The sequence below is a fragment of the Pristiophorus japonicus genome, chromosome 2 (assembly GCF_044704955.1).
Source record: "Pristiophorus japonicus isolate sPriJap1 chromosome 2, sPriJap1.hap1, whole genome shotgun sequence".
Lineage (NCBI taxonomy): Eukaryota > Metazoa > Chordata > Chondrichthyes > Pristiophoridae > Pristiophorus > Pristiophorus japonicus.
Window position 1 is genome coordinate 272,794,772 of NC_091978.1, and position 18,688 is coordinate 272,813,459.

The window sequence follows — 18,688 nt, forward strand, 5'->3', positions numbered from 1 at the left end:
TCCCGATTCTGCCCAAAACAGAAACTCTACCCTATCATCACTTTTCCTTTATAGCATCTTCTCTACGTATAACATAGAAAATGTTTGTGTAATTTAATGCTGATTATGTTTCCTCTTAAACTTCGCTTTCCAAAGCAAATATTGATTGGTCTAAGAATATTACACCCTAGCAGTACAAGTTGTCATTCTGCTATGTATCAATTCTTTTGTAGTCACTTAATTCAATTTTTTTCCTCACTATTTCAGGAGCTTTCAGCCAGATTGCTGTCCATACATAGCGACCAAGACTTGATTGTGATCACTTTTAAAACATTTGAAGAAATGTGGAAATTTTCAACCTATTACTCACTAGGTAGAAACATTTGTTCTTTCAATGTAGTTTGAATATTACAGATGTACGTGATTTATTTGTAGTTTACCTTTAACATTTTCCACATTCTTTATAATGTTTTATAAGAGATATGCTTTATATACACGTGTTGACATTGCAAATTGTACTTTTTATCTCTGTTGTGGAGATCTTTTGGTATTACTAAGTAGAAAATGTTAATTGATAAATTATTAGATGATCAATGGCTTGCACTTTACTGTAACCTGTGATTACAATTTCTGTTGCTGGATAGGATTTGTTGGTCATTGCATGGAGAACCTACTGTTAGATCAAGGCTTTTGGCTGAATTGTCTTGATGAAGAGGATGCTTGGATTGAGGTCCAGATAAGTGAAGAGTCTCTCAAAATAATGTGCAAAGGTCTTCTTTTACAGGAAGGTGAGATCTGTTATTCTGAATTGTTTACTACTGATATTCAATGCCTGAAATGAAATGTGTTTCAATCTCTAGCACTGACATGAGCACAAAGCTTATTATCACATTAAAAATATCAAGTAACAATGGGGTTAATGGACCAAATCGCCTATTTTTATTTCTGAAAGTTCATTAGTTTCAAAACTGTCCATATTTCAGTTATGAATTCCTTGTTGCAAACCAAGGGACCCAAAATCCATGACCCTTCTGGTGAACCTCCATCCACCACAAGCAAGGTCATCTGCATCTGAATGGGACTTAGCCAGGTGGAGCGGGATTGTCAGGCCAGGAGTTTACGTCCCTCACTTGGACACCCAAAGGAGGCCAATGAGTACCCTTAAAGGATGTTTCAGAAGAGAAAGGGCTAGCCTGTACCCCCAGATCAAGCAGCCTCCACTGAAATAACTAGTCTGTCTGGTCAAGTGCGAGCAATATTAAAATGAGGTGACTTCTCCCTGACCCCACTACACTGTGGCAAGATCAGGATTGGAAGTCAAAAAATGTTTGTAAATCAATATTTGCTCCTTGTTTTTTCCTTAGGTGTGTTTTTTGTAAGATGTCCAGTCAGTCTCCAGAAATGTGAAGAGAATGACCTGAAGCTCAAACAGAATGACTTTGTTGTTGTTGACAATACAAAAAGAGGTTTGAAATGGTCAGGACAGTCTCTGGTCAGTGGAAAGAAGGGTTTAGTACCAAAATCGCACATGGAGCTTCTCATCCCTTTTCATCAGTAGGTGCCAGAATTTTCCAATCATTGTTGCTTTAAAATACTGAACTTGTAAGGAAATTAACTTATTTTGTGAAGAGAGTAGGGGGCTGAAATTTCCCCCTTTGATAAGGCCTCTGACTGCCAGAAATCGATGGCCACTGGGTGGTGCGGAATGGCCGCCGACTCTCCATGGGGGGGCTGCCATTTTAGAAATTGCCCTTCCTCAGGAGCGGAGCGGTGTCTGGGACCGCTCTGCCCATTTTCCTCCCACTTCATGCACACGTTGATCCCTTACTGTCTGGCGGAGACTCCCTCGCGAAATTGCCCCTTACCCGAAATTGCCCCATGGGATCGGCCCCGCCACCGGCCAGTGCCCCGGACAGACTTTGCTGTCGGTGCACTCTCTGTGAAATGGTGGCAAGGCCGTCCTTAAGGGGAGGACGCACTCCCAGGCCGTCATGTGATTTTCTTTTGTCGTCCAACTGACAGGTTGGCCCGACAACTAAGCCCCCGGGTTCGGCTGTGCTGCCAACAGGCAGCCTGGCACCACCTCTTGGGTGCCAAGCTGCTGGCCCGCTTGAAACCCTCCCTGGTGGCCCACTGGGCAACATTGAAGTGGCTGCAGAGTTTGCTGCGGCTCTCCCCTTTAACTGAAGGGGAGAGACGTGCCGCGTCGCATAGACATCATTAGCGACTGCTGACATCATCAACGTGGCACTGATGCCTGATCGGGGTGGCGGCCCGGCTGTGAGGGCACTTCTGCCCCGCACTTGACCGGAAAACCGCATTACAGAGAAAAAAAACCAAAGTGCTGAATTTCTCCGGTATCTCTGCCCCGTTGACTGCGGTGGAGAAAAACTTTTCAAATTCTACAGCAATTTCTACCCCTAGATGTTTTGGAGATCTAAATCCTAGTATTTTATTTGCTAAACTGATCATGACTGGCAGAGAATAATGATGCCACCCAATTTCCTACCGCCCTCAAATACTAGTAACGATCATGCCAACAATTTCCTTACATAGGAACATAAGAACATAAGAACTAGGAGCAGGAGTAGGCCATTTGTCCCCTAGCGTCTGGTCCGCCATTTAATAAGATCATGGCTGGTCTGATCCTGGCCTAAAATCCACTTCCCTTCCCGCTCCCCATAACCCTTCACTCCCTTATCATTCAAAAATCTGTCTATCTCCACCTTAAATATATTCAATAACACAGCCTCCACAGCTCTCTGGGGCAGAGAATTCCAAAGATTCACGACGCTCTGAGAGAAGAAATTCCTCCTCATTTCCATTTTAAATGGGCGACCCCTTATTCAGAAACTATGCCCCCTGGTTCTAGATTCCCTCATGAGGGGAAACATCCTCTCTGCATCTAACCTGTCAAGCTCCCTCAGAATTTTACATGTTTCAATAAGATCCCCTCTCATTCTTCTAAACTCCAATGTGTATAGGCCCAACCTGCTCCACCCTTCATCTCAGGAATCAACATAGTGAACCTTCTCTGAACTGCCTCCAATGCAAGTATATCCCTCCTTAAATAAGGAGACCAAAACTGTGCGCAGTACTCCGGGTGTGGTCTCACCAACGCCCTGCACAGTTGTAGCAGGACTTCCTTACTTTTATACTCCATCCCTCTTGCAATAACGGCCAACATTCCATTTGCCTTCCTAATTACCTGCATGCTTTCTTTTTGTGTTTCATGTACAAGGATCCCCAGATCCCTCTGTAATGCAGCATTTTGTAATCTCTACCCATTTAAATAATAATTTGCTTTTTTATTTTTCCGACCAAAGTGGATAACCTCACACTTTCCCATATTATACTCCATCTGCCAAATTTTTGGCCACTCATTTAGCCTATCTATGTCCCTTTGCAGATTTTTTTGTGTCCTCTTCACAACTAGGGAATTTGGGTAGAATTCAACCACTATCTTTGCAGCCACTTCTTTTAAGATGGGACTAAAGGTGGTTAAATCCCCTGGACCTGATGGCTTGCAACCTAAGGTCTTAAGAGAAGTAACATCAGGGATAGTGGATGCATTGGTTGTAATTTACCAAAATTCCCTGGATTCTGGGGAGGTCCCAGCAGATTGGAAAACTCAAATGTAATGCTCCTGTTTAAAAAAGAAGGCAGACAAAAAGCAGGAAACTATAGACCAGTTAGCTTAACATCTGTGTTTGGGAAAATGTTGGAGTCCATTATTAAAGAAGCAGTAGCAGGACATTTGGAAAAACATAATTCAGTCAGGCAGAGTCAGCATGGATTTATGAAAGGGAAGTCATGTTTGACAAATTTTCTGGAATTCTTTGAGGATGTAACGAATAGGGTGGATAAAGGGGAACCAGTGGAAGTGGTTTATTTGGACTTCCAGAAGGCATTTGACAAGGTACCACATAAAAGGTTACTGCACAAGATAAAAGTTCACGGGATTGGGGGTAATATATTAAGATGGATAGAGGATTGGCTAACTAACAGAAAACAGAGAGTCGGGATAAATGGTTCGTTCATTCTTGGGTTAGCAATCAGTAACTAGTGGGGTGCCGCAGGGATCAGTGCCAGGACCACTACTATTTACAATCTATATTAATGACTTGGAAGAAGAGACTGAGTGTAACATAGCCAAGTTTGTTGGTGATACAAAGATGGGAGGAAAAGCAATGTGTGAAGAGGACACAAAAAATCTGCAAAAAAACATAGACAGGCTAAGTAAGTGGGCAAAAATTTGGCAGATGGAGCATAATGTTGGAAAGTGTGAGGTTATGCTCTTTGGCAGAAAAAATCAAAGAGCAAGTTATTATTTAACTGGAGAAAAATTGCAAAGTGCTGCAATACAGCAGGACCTGGGGGTACTTGTGTATGAAACACAAAAGGTTAGTATGCAGGTACAGCAAGTGATCAGGAAGGCCAATGGAATCTTGGCCTTTATTACAAAGAGGATGGAGTATAAAAGCAGGGGAGTCTTGCTACAGTTATACAGGGTATTGGTGAGGCCACACCTGGAATACTGTGTACAGTTTTGGTTTCCATATTTACAAAAGGATATACTTGTTTTGAATGCAGTTCAGAGAAGGTTCACTAGGTTGATTCTGGAGATGAGGGGTTTGACTTATGAGGAAAGGTTGAAGAGATTGGGCCTCTACTCATTAGAATTCAGAAGAATGAGAGGTGATCTTATCGAAACGTATAAGATTATGAGGAGGTTTGACAAGGTGGATGCAGAGAGCATGTTTCCACTGATAGGGGAGACTAGAACGAGGGGACATAATGTTAGAATAAGGGGCCGCCCATTTAAAACTGAGATGAGGAGGAATTTCTTCTCTCAGAGGGTTGTAAATCTGTGGAATTCACTGCCTCAGAGAGCTGTGGCTAGGTCATTGAATAAATTTGAGACAGAGACAGACAGTTTCTTAACCGATAAGGGAATAAGGGGTTATGGGGTACGGGCAGGGAAGTGGACCTGAGTCCATGATCAGATCAGCCATGATTGTATAAAATGACGGAGCTGGTTCGAGGGGCCGTATGGCCTACTCCTGCTTATGTTTATATGTTCTTATGTAAGACCCAATGAAATAGGCCATCAGGTCCAGTTTTAAGTTCTCCCCCTCTCCCAATAGACCCTTGATTATCAATTATTGGGATGCTTTTAGTGTTTTCTACCATGATGACCGATACAAAATATTTGTTCAAAGTCTCTGACATTTCCCTGTTTCCCATTATTAATTCCACTGTCTCATCCTCTAAGGGACCAATGTTTACTTTAGCTACTCTCTTCCTTTTTATGTACCTGTAGAAGCTCTTACTGTCTGTTTTTATATTTCTTGCCACCTTATTCTCATTAGTAAAGGGGATGGAGTATAAAAGCAGGGAAGTCTTGCTACAGCTATACCAGGAATTGGTGAGGCCACACCTGGAATACTGCGTGCAGTTTTGGTTTCCATATTTACGAAAGGATATACTTGCTTTGGAGGCAGTTCAGAGAAGGTTCACTAGGTTGATTCTGGGGAAAGGTTGAGTAGGTTGGGCCTCTACTCATTGGAATTCAGAAGAATGGGAGGTGATCTTATCGAAATGTATAAGATTGTGAGGGGGCTTGACAAGGTGGATGCAGAGAGGATGTGTCCGCTGATGAGGGAGACTAGAACTAGAGGGCACGATCTTCGAATAAGGGGCCGCCCATTTAAAACAGAGATGAGGAGAAATTTCTTCTCTCAGGGTTGTAAATCTGTAGAATTCGCTGCCTCAGAGAACTGTGGAAGCTGGGACATTGAATAAATTTAAGACAGAAATAGACAGTTTCTTAACTGATAAGGGATTAAGGGGATATGGGGAGCGGGCAGGGAGGTGGACCTGAGTCCATGATCAGATCAACTATGATTTTATTGAATGGCGGAGCAGGCCCGAGGGGTCGTATGGCCTACTCCTGTTCCTATTTCTTATGTTCTTATGTTCTACATCTTGATCTTATGAGCCAATATCATTTCTCACTACTGCACTGATCTCATTCTTTATTAATAGTTCTACCCTACCTCCTTCCCTTTCTGCCTATCCTTCTGAAATGGCAGATACCCCTGAATATTCAGTTCCCAGTCTTGGTCACTTTGCAACCACGTCTCTGTAATGGCTATCTGATCATACTCATTTGTATCTATTTGTGCCGTCAACTCATGTATCTTGTCATGAATGCTGCGTGCATTCAGATAAAGAGCTTTTAATTTTGTCTTCTTACCATTTTTCCTTACTCTGACCCCATTTTCTGATGCACTCTTATGTTGATACGCTCTGTCCCTTCCTGTCACACGCCGGTTATCATTACCCCTATCATTACCCTGCACTATTACCTTCTCCTTTCTCTTTGACATTTTAAATTTCCACTCACCTGATCACTCCCCCCACTCCTCACTATTTAGTTTAAAGCTCTATCTGCAGCCCGAGATATTCAATTCACCAGGACACTGGTCCCAGCCTAGTTCAAGTGAAGCCCCTCTCGATGGAACAGCTCCCTCTTATCCCAGTACTGGTGCCAGTGTCCCATGAATCAAACCCCATTTCTCCCACACCAGTCTTTGAGCCACGCGTTCATCTCTCTGATCTTATTTACCCTATGCAAATTTGCTCATGGCTCTGGTAATAATCCAGAGATTATTACCTTTGTGGTTCTGGTTTTTAATTTAGCCCCTAGCTGCTCATAGTCCCTGAGCAGAACCTCTTTCTTTGTCCTATCTATGTCATTGTTACCTACGTGGACCATGACAACTGGATCTTTTCCCTCCTACTCCAAGTTCCTCTCCAGCCCAGAGGAGATGTCCTTTGGGCTGGCACCGGGCAGGCAACACTGCCTTCGGGACTCACGCTCTCAGCTGCAGAGAACAGTATCTATCCCCCTAACTATACTGTCCACTACCACTACCACATTTCTTTTTACTCCCCCAACTTGAATGGCCCACTGTACCACGGTGCTGTGGTCAGTTTGCTCATCCTCCTTGCAGTCCCTGCTCTAGACCACACAGCGAGTAAGAACCTTGTACCTGTTGGACAAGAGCAAGGGCTGAGACTACTACATCCTGAGTCCCCATGCCTGCCTCATTCGTAGTCACACCCTCCTGTCCCTGACCACGGACCAAATTGTAATTATTTAAGCTAAGGGGTATGACTGCGTCCTGAAATGCAGTGTCCAGGTAACTCTACCCCCTCCCTGATATATCACAGTGTCTGAAGCTCGGACTCCAGTTCATCAACTCGGAGCCGAAGTTCCTCGAGCCTCTAACACTTACTGCCGCTGTGGTCGCCGTGGCTCACACTGGTGCCCACCAGCTCCCACATACTGCAGCTGCAGCACATCGTGTACCCTGCCATCTCTAATGTATTTTATTTAATCAATTAAGTTTTAAAGTTTTGAACGTTTGGTTTTTTAATCTCAGCTCTTAATTTAAACCAATGCCCAAGTTTAGAAAAAAAGAGAGAGAAATACTAACCAACCAATCACTTAACTGCTTTCCTGTGACAGCACACTTTGATTTCTTTCTACTTCTCGCCCTTCATAGGTCCGTTGGGCGCTACTCCCAGCTCGCTCTTTTACCCCCGCTGGTCTGGTGTGTTCTCGCGCTACTCTCCGGGTGCTCTTCTGCCATTGCTGTGGTGGGAGTCAAGTGGAAGTGGGTCCTGTGCTTCTCTGCCAGGTTTTGCAGGCCCTTTTTGAGGTCAGAGCCTTTTCCCACCCCAATTATAATTCACCGTTGTAAGAGGGGAGCGGCTGGATGTGGTGTCTCCCAAGGAGCTTTCTGGTCCCCAGCTTGGTGGAACATTAGTATACTGGCTTGCCACACAACGGATACAGGGCCCAGCTAGAGGTCTAGGCCCGGATCATGCCAATGATCCTCACAGATTGCTGATTTTTTTAGAATGTTCTGGGCTTCATATAAAGGGTGGGTGCCTTCATGTCTAATCCCACCACCATGAACATCACCATAATGTATTTTTTTTAAAACTAAATCTTTTTTGGTTTTAGCTCAAGTTACAGATTATAGTTGGATGCCTGACAACTGCTGTGGTGCTGTGAATCTCATTGCTGGACACTGAGAAAGGCAATGAACACATCCTTCTTTATGTGCACATGTCCTCCTTATTTGAATTCATCTATCAGTTTTCTCACCCTGCTCACAGCACTGCAATTACACTGGTCAAAGTCCCAAATGACAATCCTGTGCCTGACTGTAGCTCCCTATCTCTCCTTATCCTCCTTCACCTCTCTGGCACCTGCAATACCCTTGACACTTCATTCTCCTCCAGTATTTCTCCTCTGTACTCCAGCATGTGGCATGTTCTTTCCTGGTTTTGCTCTTATTTGACTTAACAGAGGCACTAAATTGCTGCAAATGTCTTCTTTTCTGCTCACATGATGGCCTCTAATGCAACCCAAGGGTCCATCCTTGCTCACCACCCATTGTCTACATGCTACCCTTTGGCAACATTATCCAGAAGTATAATCAGCTTCCACATGATTACCAACAACTCTTCGCTTTACCTTGATGTCTCCTTCAATGACCCAGTGGATGCTGCCATACTCTCAAGTTACCTGTCCGATTTCAAGACCTGAATGAGTCAAAACTGCCTCCAACTGAATGTCGGCACAACTGAGGCCATCCTCTTTGGTTCCTGTTAGCACTTCTGAGATCAATTCTGTTAGCTTGAATGGCAGCTAGAAAGGTTGAGTTGAGGTGTAGAATCTTGGTGATTTGCTCGACCCTGAACTCAGCTTCCTCCAATACCAAAATCACTTTCTTCTACCTCTGCAGCATTGTCTATCCCTGTCCCATGCTGAACTTCCACTGCTGAAAACCTGGTCCATGTTTTCATCACCGCAAGGTGTGACTTCTTTAACACCTTCCTACCAGGTCTCAACCCTTCACAAATTTAAACCCATCCAAAAATGTGCAGCTTACATCCTCAACCACACAAAGTCCCATATTCTCATTATCCCAGTCATTCATTGGCTCTCTACACCCATGTGTGTTGAATTCAAAATACTTTTTGTTTTCAAATCTTCATGGGTTTGTGCACCTTAGAGGACTCTTGCTGTCTTCCAGCCCTGCACACTCCTTTTTCTCTTCTAGCATCAAGCTTCTCCTCACGTCTTGCTGCCTTGCTCCACCATTGATGTATGCCATTTCAGTCCCTGTATTCTACCCTCTGGAACTCACTTCCCAGTTCCATCTGGCTTGCCATCTGCCTGCCTGCTTTCAAAGATTTCCTCAAAACCTTCATGTTTGACTTTGCCTCTAATTTTTCATCTTAGCCTATCTAATTTTTCCCCCGTTCCCCCTTCTCGGTGTTCATTCTATCTATTTCCTCCTTATTGTAAAGCACTTTGAGACATTTTTCTGCACTGTTTGTTGTATGTCTGCTATGCCAAAAGGTTAAAAATGACAATTTGCAGTTGTAGTTCTTTCCCCCTCAGTTTTTTCACTCCTCTCCGAAACAACAACAGCAATTTACATTAAATTGCGGTCAGCGGCTTCCTGTGGGCGGATGCCTCCGATTGAAATTTTTTTAACGAAAGTACCTGGTAGTCCCGGAGGAACGTAGACTTGCGATCCGAGGCCTCCATTCCCAGTCCAGCATATAGAGCCTTTAATATAGTAAGACTTCCCAAGATGCTTCACAGAGGAGATTATCAAATAATGTTTGACACCGAGCCACAAAAAGGAGATATTGAGACATGTGACCAAAAGCTTGGTTAAAGAGGTAGGTTTAAGGAACATCTTAAATGAGGAAAGAACTGTAGAGATACGGAGAGGATTGGGAAGTTAATTCCAGAGCTTCAGGCCGAGGCAGCTGAAGGCACAGCCAGCAATGGTGGAACAAGGAAAATCAGGAATGCGCAAAAATTGGAGGAGCACAGACATCTCGGAGGATTGTAGGCCTGGAGGAGGTTAAAGAGATGGGGAGTGGTGAGGCCATGAAGGGATTTGAAAACAAGGATAAGAATTTTAAAATCGAGCCGTTTCCAGACCAGGAGCCAATGTACGTCACCAAGCACATGGGTGATGGGTAAACGGGACTTGGTGGGAGTTAGTAAAAGTGGTGATTTATCGATGGATTTAATTGCACCTGTGCTGATGGACCTCCAGTACCGCAAAAAATATTCATTAGTTCTGTGCTTTCTCTCTATCCACTTTAGAATCTTCAGCATTAGAAATGAATGATTGGTAATATTAGCCTCATGAGAAAACAGGAACATATGACATATTAACAGGAGCTGAGGTTCAAATCCAACCTAAACTGAGAGGATAAAAGCCTCTCCTGGCTGTGAGGCTCCTCTTAAAATCATTTTAGGTAACCTAGTTACTCATCATTGTAGGATCGGTGCTCATAATTTCATGTTCATTGGCAATCACAGTCGGAGGCCATAAGCGAAGCTGACATGACAAAATATAAACTATTGCTGTAGGTGTGCTCTTCTGCGGTTTTAGTCAAGGCAAGTTGTTGGGTAAAGGGAATTTTACTGTCCTTCTATACCAGTTATACATCCTGAAAGTGCTCCATGTTAATACTGTGTTCAATACCCCTCGTCCTGAGGAGCACAGAAAATAAATGAAGAGAACAATCTTGTACCATGTGGCTGGGATTTTCCACTTCTGCTTTTGCCAGCCCATGATTTTTCTTCCATTTATTGCAATGAGTGGAAAATTGCAGGCATAAAGTTACATTGTGGGAAACATGGGGATTTTCATAAATGTGGACATAGTTTACAAGCTGGTGAGAACATTCAGGCTCAAACAATTAAAACTAATCAAGTTGTATGGGCTGAATCATTTCATAATTCAAGCTGGAATCTTGTCTGTTTTCAGATGGTTTTTCAAAAAGTACAGTGAAGGCATTGGTGTACCGAGTGACATGGCAGCAGAATTTTCTCATCCACTTGGTAAGGTGCTAACGTTTTACAACAGTTCACAGTGTATGAATTGTTTTCGGAAAAAAATATTACAGGTAGAAAAAATTAATTAAACATGAGGGAGGTAAAGCTGCATTAAAAATAAATGGTATTGTCTTAAAGTTAATTTTACCATGCTTTACTTGTCTGGACAGGAGAGGGGTCCTGCGTGGCAGTGGTTGAATATGAAGGTGTTGGACTTGAGGAGTTGAGCTTCCATACAGGGGATAGGATTGAGATCATTGGCTTCCTCAGCACATGTATGCAGTGGTTTCTGGGGAAAAATGAAGCAAGTGGAAAAACTGGATTTGTGAAAATAAATCACGTGAAACCAGATGACTTTACGCCACTGTAAGTAGTTTTTCTTTTAATTGTGAAACTGAGCTGAAAGGCCGTAGCCCATAATTCCTACTCTGATCATCTATGAAGTGACCTCTATTAGAAAGTGCACGTGTGAACATTGACCATTAAGTTGAGCTATTTTCACCTTATGGTTCAATACTCACTGTCCATCTTGCAAATGAAGAACAATCACTTAAACAATGAATCGGAGGCTGGGTCACCATTGAAATGGTACACCTAATTGAAAAGAAAAGAATAGCATCAAAGATGTATATAATGAACTTGTGATTATGTGACATAAAGTAGTAAGAACTGGGCAGTTGAGAATACCTTAACTCCACCTTCCCACACTATCCCCATATCCCTTGGTTCCCTTAGTATCCAAAAATCCATCGATCTCTGACTTGAATATACTCAACGGCCTTCACAGCCATCTGGGGTGAAGAATTCCAAAGATTCACAACCATATGAGTGAAGAAATTTCTCCTCAATCTCAGTCATAAATGGCCGACCCCTTATTCTGAGACTATGCCCCCTAATTCTAGTCTCCCCAGTTGGGGAAACGTCCTCCCTGCATCTACCCTATCATGCCCCTTAAGAATTTTATACGTTTCAATGCAATTATCTCTTATTCTTCTAAACTCGAAGGAATATAGGCGTAGTCTATTCAATCTCTCCTCATAGGACAATCCCCTGCCCAGGAATCAGTCTAGTGAACCTTTGTTGCATTTCTTCTAAGGCAAGTATATCCTTCCTTAGGTAAGGAGCCCAAAACTGTACACAGTACTCCAGGTGTGGTCACACCAAGGCCCTATATAACTGTAGTAAGATGTCTTTACTCTTACTATCCAATCCTTTTGTAACAAAGGTTAACAAACCATTTGCTTTCCTAATTGCTTGCTGTACCTGCATGTTAAATTTCTGTGATTTGTGTACAAGGACACCCAGGTCCCTCTAAATACCAATATTGCCCAATCTCTCTCCATTTAAAAAATATACTACTTTTCTATTTTCCTACCAAAGTGGATAACTTCACATTTCTCCACATTATATTCCATCTACCATGTTCTTGCCCACTCACTTAGCCTGTCTATATCCCCTTGAAGTCTCTTTGCATCCTCCTCACAACTTACATTGCCACCTAGCTTTGTATCATCAGCAAACTTGGATACATTACACTTGGTCCCCTCATCTAAGTCATTATTATCGATTGTAAGTAGCTGAGGCCCAAGCACTGACCCTTGCGGTACCGATGACGAAGTGCCATCGACCTGAAACGTTAATTCTGTTTTTCTCGCTACAGATGCTGCCTGACCCGCTGAGATTTCCAGCATTTTCTGTTTTTATTTCAGGTTCCAGTATCCGCAGTATTTTGTTTTTGTGTTCTAAGACTTAAAACTCTGTGGTGTGAGGAGAGGCTAACCGAACTGATTTGGCTTTTATTGGGAAAAAAGTGGATGAAGAGAGGATATTATCCAGGTCTTTTAAATAATGAATAGTGTAGAACGGTGCTACATTTTCCTCCGTGATGGGTTTACCACTGAATTAGTACTTCAGCTCAACTAGACCAACTATTCTTAATGTATCTTCATTAAATATTCAAAGTAGGCTTCTGGGGCTATTATCATCATCATAGGCGGTCCCTTGAAACGAGGATGACTTGCTTCCATGCCAAAAAAAAGGATGAGTTCACAGTGATATGTCCTTACTATACAGTATAAATGCACACGAGGCCCATACTTGAGAGAAGGTCACTCTGTGACCAGTTACCTTTATTACCAAGACCTCAAGTGATGAAGGTGGGTGGAGCTTCCCCTTTTATACCTGAAAGTCCAGCTTAGGAGTGTCTCCCACAAGTTCAACCCCTTGTGATCAATGTTCTCAAGGTGTACAACTTAGGTCAGCTTATACATGTATTACAATGACAGTTGAATACATGACATCACCACCCCCGCAAAGTCTTATTGGGATCACAGGTTAAGTCTCTCTGGTGGTTTACGCTTCCTTGTAGAGCGCATGAGTTGGGGCTCCGGTTGTTGGGCGCTGCCCTGAGTGTCTGCTGTTTGCGGTGCCTCAGGCCTGTCCGGACTGCCCACAGTGACTGGGCTCTCCTCCACTTGGTTCCGGTGTTCGGTCACCTGTGGTGGAGTAAACTCTACGTCGTGTTCTTCCTCTGCTTCTTCTATGGGGTTGCTGAACCTCCTTTTAGTTTGATCCACGCGTTTGCGGCAGATTTGTCCAATGGTAAGTTTAACTACCAAAACCCTATTCCCCTCTTTGGCAATCACAGTGCCTGCAAGCCATTTGGGCCCTGCAGCGTAATTAAGGACAAAAACCGGGTCATTGACATCTATACATCGCTCCCTCGCATTCCTGTCATGGTCATCACATTGTGACTGACGCCTGCTCTCAACAATTTCTTTCATAATAGGGTGTATAAGGGATAACCTGGTTTTGAGCGTACTTTTCATTAGCAACTCTGCGGGTGGAATCCCTGTGAGCGAGTGTGGTCGGGATCTATTGACCAACAGGAGGCGTGATAAGCGGTTTTGTAGGGAACCCCCTTGGATTCTGAGCATCCCCTGTTTGACTATCTGCACTGCTCGTTCCGCCTGTCCATTTGAGGCAGGCTTCAGTCCTGGAATTCAGTGATTGTGAAACACGGGCCATTGTCGCTGACCAAGACATCCGGTAGATCATGGGTGGCAAACATTGCCCGTAGACTTTCTACCGTGGCAGAGGATGTGCTTGAATTTAAAATGGCACACTCAATCCATTTGGAGTAGGCGTCGACTACAACCAAAAACATTTTTTCCATGAAAGGACCTGCGTTGGCCACATGGATGTGTGACCATGGCTTGGCGGGCCAGGACCAGGTGCTAAGGATGACTTCCCTGGGTGCGTTGCCCAGCTGAGCACACGTGTCGCACCTACGAACACAAAGTTCCAGTCTGCATCTATCCCTGGCCACCAAACGTGTGACCTGGTAATTGCCTTCATCATGACAATGCCCGGGTGCTCATTGTGAAGTTTTCTGATAAACACCTCTCTGCCCATCTGGGGCATGACTACTTGGTTTCCCCACAGTAGGCAATTGGCCTGAATCGAGAGTTCAGCCTTGCGCCTATGAAATGGTTTAAATTCCTCAGGGCATGCCCTGTACATGGCTGCCCAGTCTCCATGCAGGACACATTTCTTAACTAAAGACAGTAGCGGGTCTTTATTTGTCAAGACTTTCATCTGACGGGCTGTCACAGCCTTCGCTTTCGAAAGCTTCAACAGCCATGATCATCTCAGCATCATGCTCAGTTGCCCCCTCAGTGGTGGCTAGTGGGAGCCTGCTGAATGCATCGGCGCAGTTTTCAGTGCCCAGTCTGTGCCAAATTGTGTAGTCATAGGCGGCTAACGTAAGTGCCCACCTCTGTATACAGACCGAAGCATTCGCATTTATGGCCTTGTTGTCGGCCAAAAGGGACGTTAGGGGTTTGTGATCTGTCTCCAGCTCAAATTTCCTGCCAAACAGGTACTGGTGCATTTTTTTTTACTGCATATACACATGCTAGCGCTTCCTTTTCTACCATCCCATAGCCCCTTTCTGCCTGGGTAAGACTTCTGGTGGCATAAGCTACCGGCTGTAACTGACCATTGGCATTCACATGGTGCAACACACACCCGACTCCATAGGACGGCGTATCGCACGTTAAAACAAGTTTCTTACACGGGTCATATAACGTTAACAGTTTGTTGGAGCATAACAAATTGCGTGCTCTATCAAAAGCCCTTTCCTGGCTGTCCCCCCAGACCCAATCGCGACCTTTGCATAGGAGCACATGTAGCAGTTCTAACAGTGTGCTCAATTTGGGAAGAAAATTACCAAAATAGTTCAGGAGCCCCAGGAACGAACGCAGCTCCGTCTGTTATGGGGTCTGGGTGCTCTCTGGATCGCTTCCGTTTTGGACGCAGTAGGTCTGATCCCGTCTGCTGCTACCCTCCTCCCCAGGAATTCTACCTCTGGAGCTAAGAAGACGCACTTTGCCTTTTTCAGTCACAGCCCTACCCAGTCCAGTCTGCATAGCACCTCCTCCAGGTTGTGGAGGTGTTCTTCAGTATCGCGACCCGTGATGAGGATGTCGTTTTGAAAAACCAGCGTCCTTGAAATCGACTTGAGGAGGCTTTCCATATTTCGCTGAAAGATCACGGCGGCCGAACGAATCCCGAACGGACATCTGTTGTACTCAGACAACCCCTTGTGTGTCGTGATGGTGGTCAGCTTCTTTGACTCACTCGCCAGCTCCTGGGTCATGTAAGCTGAGGTTAGGTCCAATTTTGAAAAAGGTTTGCCACCGGATAGCATCGCAAAGAGGTCCTCCACTCTCGGTAGCGGGTACTGGTCTTGAAGTGACAGCCGATTGATGGTGGCCTTGTAATCGCCACATATCCTGACCGACCCATCCGCCTTGAGCACCGGCATGATCGTGCTCGCCCAATCACTGGCGAGATGATGCCTTCCCTCAGCAGGCGGTCCAATTCGCATTCTATCTTTTCCAGCATCACGTACGGCACCGCTCTGGCCTTGTGGTGTACTGGCCTGGCGTCCGGGTTTATGTGAATCATTACCTTGGCACCCATGAAAGTGCCGATGCCATGTTGAAATAATGAGTCAAATTTGTCCAGGGCCTGTGAGCATGATACTCGCTCCACAGAAGAAATTGCATTGACATCGTCCCATTTCCAGTTCATGACAACAAGCCAACTCCTCCCCAGTAGTGCAGGACTGTCTCCCGGGACAATCCAGAGTGGCAAACTGTTCTCCGAATCTTTGTGGGTCATGACTACCGCAGCGCTGCCTAGCACCGGAATGATCTCCTTTGTATATGTCCGTAGTTGTGCGTCAATCGGCAATAATTTTGGCCTCCTGGCCTTGGATACCGACAACCTTTCGAACTGTTTGATACTCATCAGGGACTGGCTGGCCCCCGTGTCTAGCTCCATTGATACTGGGATGCCATTAAGGAGCACTTTCATCATTATCGGTGGCGTCCTGGTATATGAACTGTATACGTGCTCCACATGAACTCGCTGAACTTCAGCTTCCACCGATTTCCCGCAGTATTCATTTGGCCTCGTAGGGCTTACATCGGGCCCGTCCTCCCCGTACATCAACCTGTCTACAGGCTTCCTGCACATACGCGCCAAGTGACCGCTGACACTGCAGTTTCTGCAGTTATATTGCTGATACCTGCAAGCTCTGGCTGGTTGTTTGCCTCCACATCTCCAGCATGAGCTGGAGGCCCCGTTGTTGGAAACAAAAGGTCCATTACCAGTCGATCGTCTCTGACTGTCTCTGTAACTGTCCTTAAGCGCACCATTAACAGGTGTTGGTGGCCCCATTACTGGCCGCAATGTCCATTGCGATGGCATGAATCGCTGTTCAGCTAGCCATTGTCTCTGTTGAATTCCCCCTTTGGGTTCGACTACATGCTGGGGCATGTCCGATTGCCCTTGTCTGCCAAGAGAACTGTGTGCCGCGTTAACATTGTTGACTCCCTGGTCGTTTGCTGCATTTGAGCCAAGATTTTTGTCATACATTATTTCGGTCTCTTCCTCCCCTGAGATTAATGTCTGGGCTATCAGAGCCGCCGCTTCCAAGGTCAAGTCTTTGGTCTCAATCAGTTTCCTGAAAACTCCAGCGTGCCCGATGCCCTCAATAAAAAAGTCTCGCAGCATCTCCGTTCTGCATGCATCTGGAAACTTACATAGGCTCGCCAGTCGCCGGAGATCTGCCACGAAGTCTGGAACGCTTTGCCCTTCTCGCCGCCGGTGCATGTAAAACCGATGTCTCGTCACGTGCATGCTGGTCGCCGGTTTAAGGTGTTCCCTGATCAACTTACTGAGCTCTTCGAACGTCTTGTCCGCCAGCTTCTCTGGTGCTAGAAGTTCCTTCATCAGGGAGTACATTCTGGATCTAGAAACCGTCAGGAGATGAGCCCTGTGTTTGTTGGCCGAATCCTGTCCCAACCATTCCTTAGTGACAAAACTTTGTTGTAGTCTCTCAATAAAGTCGTCCCAATCATCACCAACACAATACCTCTCTTTTGTGCTGCTAGTGGCCATGCTCGCGTGGTTTAAATCCCAGTTTCTAGTCGCCAATGATATGTCCTTACTATACAGTATAAATGCACACGAGGCCCATATTTGAGAGAAGGTCACTCTGTGACCAGTTATCTTTATTACCAAGACCTCAAGTGATGAAGGTGGGTGGAGCTTCCCCTTTTATACCTGAAAGTCCAGGTTAGGAGTGTCTCCCACAAGTTCACCCCCTATGTCGAAATCTCGTCCTCCGATAAATGACTCAGACACCTTCAGCTCCAGCAGAAGTTTCTTTAATTTACTTGCTAGCAAGGGAAAGGTCACACTCAGTCAATGGCTAAGTGAACACCTTTGTAATGGTACAATTTCACAAGATATTTATACAGTAAAACCCAAGTTATGGCCTCTCCCTGTGTATTGGCTCTGTCTCGCAGTCAGTGAATACAGATAAAGAGTTAATTACTACATCCTTGTCCTGACATGGTTTCCAGATATTTCCTTTTGTCAGGGTTATTAGTTGGCCAGCTGGCCATTACTCGATGAGAGTGTGGTAATGAGCTATTACCTGCCTTGCATTGTGTCAGGATGGTCCAGTTTCCTGGTCAGTTATCTTTTTGCATCAAATGGATGAGGTTTCTACAAGAGATAATGGCTGGTGGTTTGAGTATTTCGAAAAGGGTGGGGTGGAGTGGAACTGGTGTCGTATAGACAATAGGAGAGCACCATGGGTGGTACTTGTCTTCAGCAGGACTTGTCTCCTAGCTGTCTGGTGGCTATCAGCCATTTCAAGCCAGGTTTAGCTGTTTATGCAAGCTGACTGCTTTTTGTAGAAATTTCTGGACGGACCAGGACTCCATTTTGTTTTATGTTAAAAAGGGCACAAAAATACCGTGTGGTACAGCTTAGATAAAAATACATTTCCACACCTAGTGGTCAATGTTCTCAAGGTGTACAACTTAGGTCAGCTTATACATGGGTTACAATGATAGTTGAATACATGACACACAGGTGTTTCGAATGACGAACCCGAACTACATCCTCGAGGGTGGAAGATGCCTGTGCATGGGATTTTTTTAACTTGTGGTGGCCGTTGCACACCAGCCACCACATGGGCTTGACAGAGCTAGGTCTTGGTCCAGAGGCAAGGATTCCCCAAGACAACTGAAGACCTACTCTGCTGCACGGACCTAGTGCGCACATATATCGCAGTGACCCGTGCTACCCCTGGGCCCTGGGCCCCTGGCCCCGAAATCACGCCTCCCCTGGGTCCCAATCACATCCCTCCACAGTCTCTCACAGCTCCTTCGCCCCGAT

General features: G+C 44.9%; 1 protein-coding gene across 1 annotated transcript in view; it reads left to right on the forward strand.

Annotated features, from left to right (window-relative positions):
• The window catches only part of LOC139246167 (SH3 domain and tetratricopeptide repeat-containing protein 1), a 182,535-nt gene that overhangs the window by 52,922 nt on the left and 110,925 nt on the right, over window positions 1-18,688 (forward strand). The window contains exons 4-8 of the mRNA XM_070871392.1: window positions 247-352; window positions 624-767; window positions 1,344-1,533; window positions 10,860-10,933; window positions 11,098-11,293. Coding sequence (XP_070727493.1) covers window positions 247-352; window positions 624-767; window positions 1,344-1,533; window positions 10,860-10,933; window positions 11,098-11,293 — 710 coding nt within the window. The remainder of the gene's footprint in view (window positions 1-246; window positions 353-623; window positions 768-1,343; window positions 1,534-10,859; window positions 10,934-11,097; window positions 11,294-18,688) is intronic.